The sequence below is a fragment of the Pinus tabuliformis genome, chromosome 7, assembly GCF_031772625.1.
Source record: "Pinus tabuliformis cultivar Carrire ecotype Pingquan chromosome 7, CPIR1, whole genome shotgun sequence".
NCBI lineage: Eukaryota > Viridiplantae > Streptophyta > Pinopsida > Pinales > Pinaceae > Pinus > Pinus tabuliformis.
In genome coordinates, this window is record NC_142293.1 from 1702666398 (window position 1) to 1702674108 (window position 7711).

At 35.9% G+C, this 7711-nt stretch overlaps 1 protein-coding gene across 1 annotated transcript; it reads right to left on the reverse strand.

Annotated features, from left to right (window-relative positions):
- Positions 1 to 905: 905 nt before the first annotated feature.
- On the reverse strand, positions 906 to 6314 carry LOC149255089 (uncharacterized). Its single transcript, XM_089454947.1, has 3 exons — positions 6264 to 6314; positions 1466 to 1558; positions 906 to 1293 (listed from the first exon to the last, which is right to left on the reverse strand). The coding sequence occupies exons 1-3, from the start codon at positions 6312 to 6314 to the stop codon at positions 1108 to 1110; spliced, it is 330 nt and encodes a 109-aa protein (XP_089311073.1). The 3' UTR covers positions 906 to 1107.
- Positions 6315 to 7711: the final 1397 nt, after the last annotated feature.

Sequence of the window (7711 nt, forward strand, 5' to 3'; positions counted from 1 at the left end):
CCATTTTTTTGTGTCTACTTGTGTCCAATGTTGCACCATTATTTACACCGACTTTTTCATCCAATTTTGCATTTTTTTGGTGTCTAGTTTTACATCGTTTTCACCATCCAAATTTGCATCTTTTTTGCCTCATTTTGTGTCCACATTTGCATATAATTTTGTGTCTGAGTTCGAGCCTAAATTTGCATGTGATTAGGAATCATTTTTTACATCCAATATGGCATCCTTGGTTTCACCTTTTTTCAGCCCCATTTTGCATCTTGTTTTATGTCTTTTCTTACATCCTTTTTTTTTCCTTTTTTGCACCCAAGTTTGCATCCCAAATTTACACCATTATTTGCATCATCATTTGGCATATTAATTTGTAACGTTTTTTGCTTCTTTTTAACGCTCAACTTTGCATCTTATTTTACATCTAGTTGTTGTCTTTTTTTGCATCTAATTTGGTGCCCATTTATGTGTCCTTGTTTTTGCCCAATTTGATATCCTTTTGTATGCCATGTTTTGTTCCCTTCTTTGTGTCAACTATTGCACAATTTTTCACTTCTAATTTAAAACACTTTGTATGTCAATTGTTTGCATTTTGTATTAATTCCTAGTTTAACATCTAATTTTACTTTCAATTTTGCATCCATGGTTACATCCGCATTTGACTTCTTATATAGAGTATATTTTTCTTTACATATATGACCCCCTTTATAGATTCATAGTGAAATATATGATAGTTTCTAAATATCATTAAAGCATATATCACAATTCAAAATCATTTGTAAAGAAATTTAAGAGAAATTGACAACATCCATCTAAAAAAATAACAATGTGTCATTAACAATTTTCAAAACATGTATAAAATAGCAACATAATACTAATAAAATCAGTATTATTTTTAATCAAAACAAGTAAAATTCAAATATGATTAACAAATCAAAATATTTCATGAATATCGTTATTCTACGATAAATTAACAACATACATAAATCAAACTCATCGTATGATTACAAAATCAAAATGTCTCATTGATATAGGGTAAATTCACAACACCCATCTAAACATAACAATGTCATTCTACACAATAATTTCTTCATAAAAAACAATGCATGTGCATGCCTAGCTACCACCACCAAGATCATCCTCATGATCATCTTGACCATCCTCATTACTCTGATCCACATCATCACCAACACCGCAACTATCATCATCATCTCCTCCTTCACCACCATCATCCTCATCATCTCCTGATATATGTTGAACATAATTTGGATCATCGTCTTGGCAATCATTACCTATAGCATTCTGACAAAAAAAATCAATATTACATGTTAGTATTAATTACATAACACAACGCATGTTTTTGTTATACAATGTTAACCATAAAATGAGGTAAGATATAATATCTAATAATACTAAAAAATAAAATGAAAATATGGTTTAAAAGTATATTGGAAATCCAACTAAGATTACATACCATAGAGTCCATCCAAACAACAAATTCAACCCATCTCTTTTGCTGCAGCACCTCCTTTTCCAAATGATTTAGAGGTCTTCCATATTTTAGTTCCTATCAATCAGTAAATAGGGAGAAATTAGATAACAATGACTTTCTTCTAGTACAAATTTTATTAAAAAAATATCACATGTTTAATATACTTACAAAGGTTATCAGTGCTTTTAAACCTTTCTGGCCACTACGATGAGTGACTTTTGTCTTGGTTAACCTCGCCTTGGATGCCTTGTCCTTAAACATAAACCAATTCAATTTATTTTCACACAAATACATGTCTAAGATACTTATAAGTATTAATACATTCTAAATAATGTTTAATGAAAAATTCAATACCTGAATGCTCTCATTGCCGGCTTTTCTTTGTGCATCCAACTTCTCATATGATTTTACAAGTTCTTTCCATACTTTAAAAGGTATGTCAATAGGTCTTTGTTTCAGTCTTTGATCTTGAGGCATTTTTTTAATTTTTCTTGTTTGGTTAAAAAAAACCGGACAAGTAATTCACATCAATGGCATGGGGACTCTATGGATATGTGTAAAAAAATGGCTATAAATAAAACATACAAAAAACATATGAGCTCTCCCTTTGATGGTCACTTGGGGCATATGGCTGGAAAGGAACAACTCCATTTTTGAAAATCAAGGACAATCCTTTCTCAAAGTCCTTCCTAATATTTGCTCCAAATGTCTTAAAATGAAAAACAAAATTCAAACGTCATCCTTAAACATCTCCCTTAAATATAACGTTGGACCATAAATTCTTCATTTTTATTGTTATCGGCTCTGGAATGATTTTTCTATATGCAATTATATAATGAAATATGTGTGCACTAATGAAAAAACATTGAGTTTCATTTTTCATAATCACAAACAATGAAAAAAGAATCATACGTAACTAGCATCATTTTGGAAATTTTATATTTATTAAAAATCTTTAACATGTTTTCCTCCCATATCTCATAAAAAGGTGTGAAATTTTTTATACTCTCCAATAAGCACTACAACAAAACCAGCGATTTGGAGGTTTTACACTAAGTTTTTCAACATCGAGCTTACTAGGGATTGCACCACCGGGGTTATTAGTAAGAATCTCATGAGGTTTGCATAGCCATGATTATTAGAATCAAAATAGTAGGATTTGCACTAAAAAACAGTTCATAGTGCTTTCCTGCTGGGGAGAAAATCACAAGTTCAACTTCTGCAGTGCAGAGCACCGAGAGCTCGTAAGCTTTCTTCAGAAATCCACCTACGTTTGGAAAATGTATCCTGCCTGCTGGCGATGTTCTCAATCCTCTTCCTCTGCATCTTTCCCCTCACTATTCTTGTATGTCCTCTTTCGTTTTTCCCTCCAAACAAACCCTCTCAAATTGAGAAAGCAGAACAACTCACTCGATGAGAATCTGAATCCAATTATCGCTTCTAACAATAACCCAATACGATACCAGAAGTGATTACGCAAAACCTCATTGACTCTTCATTTGTTTGGAAAAGAGCCAAGCATATACTTCTAACGAGGGTTTCCGTCTCAAGTCTGGCTCGCAGGACGTCGCTTAGTCAATTGCGAGAAAAGTTTTCCACCTGCCTGTCACATACGGTTTGTCACACTATATATTAAAATAAGGTTGATCATACTAACAATAAGGTTGTATAGTTTAAAAGGAGGGCTCTCCTGACTGCATTTGGTTGGTTTATAGAAAAGATTGCTGGAATGTGTAATGTGAATGCTCTGCTAACTGTTTTTTAAGCATTTGGAAGTATTAAAACCCCTAGGATAATTAATGTAAGACCTGTTAATTAATGTGTAAAGATGGCTATTGTCCTTGGGCTACCTTAGCTGTTCGTGTTTAGTGATCTGTGGTATTATGACTCCTCAAGTCACTATTAAACCATGAGAACCATGCCCAGGCAGACTAGTGTGACATTGTGGATGAGAACCAAAACTAGACTCCTATAACCTCCTTTTTCATCCTTTAAATTGCAGAATTAACTGACTATTCTAGTAATCGTTCTTGAGCACCTGAAGATGTGCACCCTAAATAATAAGAATAATACCTTGTAACATATGAATAGTCCATCCTGTGCATGTAGGATATGCACATGAGGTCCAATAAAATCACTAACCAGAATACCAGGTGTTATTAAAGCCTCTACAGGTTGATATATATGAATGTTACAGTGTGCAGGAGTATGATTCAATTCCATACGAAAATACAAAACATCTGATAGGATTTCCTTATACCTCATAGGCAAACAACCATTGTCCCTTCTATAGATGAGCAGAATAAGTGCTTGGTTCTCTACACTAAATAAAGACAAAGTATAGTACTTATTGCTGACAAAATAGGATTTAAATCGCGGTTCAATTGCTTGACATTCAGCTGGTCACAGAATTGTAGAGTGCATAATCATAAGTGATGTTGCGAGCCTCATTGCTCAAAGTCTAAGGGTCTTGCGAGCCATAATCACAGCCATTTATGGCATATCTTGTGATTATGGCATTTTATGAGGTCAATTCTTGTGAAGACATTTCAGTTTATAATAAATTTTGAACCTCAACAGAGTTTTGGCAAGACCTAGCTGAGCTAGGACATCAACAACACAGCTGATATGAATGACATAATCTAGCCTCAAGAGGGAGGCTCTTTTGTTTCATCACTCTAACAATCTATGAAGTGGTGGAAAGCATAACAACTTCCCCTTGAATATGACACCTAAAATGAGTACAAATCCTAAATGATGCAGCCTTTGGTGCATGTCTCTCAAAGTATCGATATTTCAAATGTTGAAAGCTCTTGTGCCCATTTGATATGCATTCGATTGCAGTTCCCCTGAAGAAAGAATCTTATAAAGGTGAGGCCATGGCCAATATGTTAGCCATATCCATTGGAGTTGCCATTGCTTGACAACTTTAGTGTGATCAGTCCCACCATGATTCACATGGGCTTCTACTCAACACTGGTTGTTGCTATTGTAAGAGTCTTCAAGCTCATTGAACCCATAGTATTGATAAGTGTATTCTTTGGGTCTCTGGTTTTCAAATTCTGCCTATGTTTTCCTCTCAGTATCATTATTTCAAATACTGAAAGCTCTAATTCCCATTGTTGTGTATTTGATTGTGGTTTCCCTGAAGAAAGAAGCTTATAAAGGTGAGCCCAAGGCCAATATGTTGGCCATATCCATTGGAGTTACTATTTCAGCTTATGGGGAGGCCAAGATGAATGCATGGGAGGTGATTCTCCAGTTAAGTGCAGTTGCATGTGAGACTACCCAATTGGTTCTCATACAAATTCCACGAACATCAAAAGGGATTAAGTTGAATCCCATCACATCTTTGTTGCTCCTTGTTGCCTTGTTTTTCTCAGCACCCCCTAGGCCTTAGTAGAATACCCATTTCTGATAATCAGTGTCTCTTCCTTTGATTTGGATTACATGACATTTCTGCTTGTGCCTTGGCTCTTAATCTTGCAGTGTTTCTTCTGATAGGAAAGACTTCAGCCTTGACTATGAATGTTGCTGGTCTTGTCAAGGACTGGCTGCTCATAACATAATCTTTGTCTGTAATAAATGAAAAGGTTACAGTCATAAACTTGAGTGGGTGTGGACTGGCTTTTCTGGCTCTCTGTTACTATAATCATTTGAAACTTCAAGCTCTCAAGTCCAATGACAACCAACCAACGTACCTCAGCAGTGCAGCTGATGCCAATGATGAAGGAGAAGGTTTGATAATGACGAGTGGGAGATTCTCAATCAGAGATTCAGAACCAGTAGAGAAAAATCAAACTCAAGCTTCAGGATTAGGTATTTGGATCATTAATATTGTCTTGTGCTAGAGATTACTGTTCTTGGATTGGCTCCTCTATGCCCAGATCTATTTGCAGGGAACAAGCCAGTCATTCATAGTGAAGAAGATAATGACAAGATTAGTGTATAATGATGGACAGGATGGTGCCATGGTGCCAACCTAAATCTCAAGTAAGGATACATCTGTTCATCAATTTGTCAAGAAGCATGGCCTACAATTCAATTGCTCTAAGCCTATCACTTCTTCCACCTGTCAAATAAATTATTTCCTGTTTGTTTAGTTGACTATGGTTCTAATAAATATACTATTGTTTGATGTAAAAAGACAAAACAAAACAAAAAATATGGAAAGTTGTGACCCCATTTTCTAACTACAAATTGAAATCGGATTACCATAGTGACCACCTCTGCTTATTGGAATCAAAAAGGGGGTGGGTTATGCACAATCCTCCGTATCATTTTCTATTACCAGAGATAATTAAAGCCACCCTAAACTCAAGTCTTAACTATGCTGATAGGGTGTTTGGGGAGGGGGATCCCTTACCAACCCACTATAATCTGCACAAAAGCATCCTAAGAACATATGAAAAATGCTCTCCTATCATCTAATGTCCAAGCAAGGAAACTCTTGAAAATATTATCTCTGCTCTGTTGAATGTAGGGCTAGTCTAATAGGTGGAAGGTGCCATACTCTGGATCAGTCTGGAGCTGGTTTACCCCTAATGGGTGGAAGGTGCCATACTCTGGATCAGTCTGGAGCTGGTTTACCCCTAATGGGTGGAAGGTTCCATACTCTGGATCTGTCTGGAGCTGGTTTACCCCTAATGGGTGGAAGGTGCCATACTTTGGATCTACAAAGTATCTGTCTGGAGCTGGTCCATAACTCGCTCTGATTATGTATGGCCTAGTCTAATAGGTGGAAGGTGTCATACTCTAGATCAGTCTGGAGCTGATTTACCCCTAATGGGTGGAAGGCGCCATACTCTGGATCTGTCTGGAGCTGGTCCATAACTCGGTCTGATTATGTATGATCTGTAACCTAATATGGCACAACCCCGAACAGACATCAAAGATGTTGATTGACCACCAAGGCAGAAGGTTGAGGTGAGATCCCATCTAAAGTTGGAAGGAAAGAAACTATGGATAAAATCTTGGCTGCTCCTCTGAATCCGGGGTAGAATAACAGTTAGGAAGTACCCTGTGTAAATGATGAAACAACATAGAAATGCTCCCTTAGTGCTTCCAGATGTATACCAATTAATGAGCATTCAAGTGTTATTTCAAATATGAATCAAATTTGAAACAATGTCAAAATTTTCCAAAATTCAAGAGAGCAGTGCTGTAAATGAAATCAAAGTTTAGATTCCAACATACAATGGTCAAACTAGTGCCAAATAAACACGTTAATGATGTTCAGATATGACAGAAAGACACTAGCACCAAAGCACAAGACTATGTATGTAAAACAATGCATCCACAATAATAATAATAAAAAATAAAAATAAAAAATAGAAGATATATACTAGTTCCAAAACAACAAAGTTTACATAACAATGATGCAAATACACCCCAAAGTTTGATCATTCAGGACGTTAGCATGATCTCAAGAATTCTGCAGTAAAAGCTAGTACTTGAACTCCTAGTAACAGAAGATAGAACCAGTGTGATGCTAGTATTATTGAGTGGATGTTTGGGTTGTTATCAGCAGTGATTTAGTTTTGGATATACCTGAGATATCAGTCATGCAAAAATTTTCAAAAAGGAAATGTTTTGACAGAGCAGAGTGTGATCTGGTTGCAGAGTAGCAAACCTTGTTCATAAATTCCAAAGGGCAGAGAGATAGGCTTGTTCATGCGTTAATGTGAGTCTTTAGAAGATGTATCAAGCTATAAAATACCAAACCCATCATGAATACTTGCAGATTAGAATAATGTGATCTTAAACTCCAGACATCGAACTTCAATAACATAGATCATTCCAATTATATTAGTCAAATTGTTCATCTTGTTTTGGCATGACTCTGTCCTTGGAGATGTTCTCTGTTGCTAGATTTATCAGAATGATTGCAAGAAAGCAATGGAAACAAGCTAAAAATTAAACTATTTATGCAGTCAATTGTTCCATCATGAAAGTGACTTGGAAGGCGTGGATCTCATGCATTTGAATGTTTTTTTTTTTTTTTTCTAAATAAGACTGAGCTAAATTATATTACAGCAAGATCAAAATTACACAACAGTATTACAACAGGGCCGAGGCCCTGTAAAATTTGTCCTGGGACAGACAGTAAACTCGAGAGTATTCATACCAGGATTACAAAAGCTGGAAACCAGAGTGGCACTTATGTAACCAACACATGGACTGAAGCAACAGAAACACATGGAGGACACCGACACCATAACAGAAGTA

What these genes read in the sequence shown, in the direction of transcription:
- LOC149255089 (XM_089454947.1), bottom strand. Translation starts at nt 6,314, where the DNA reads ATGGACCAGCTCCAGACAGATCCAGAGTATGGCGCCTTCCACCCATTA. An exon ending in GCGCCTTCCACCCATTAGGG is followed by an intron (nt 1,559 to 6,263) that starts GTAAATCAGCTC and finishes ACTGATTGATAG; the next exon opens with GAACTAAAATATGGAAGACC. An exon ending in TTGTTTGGATGGACTCTATG is followed by an intron (nt 1,294 to 1,465) that starts GTATGTAATCTT and finishes TTTTTTTGTCAG; the next exon opens with AATGCTATAGGTAATGATTG.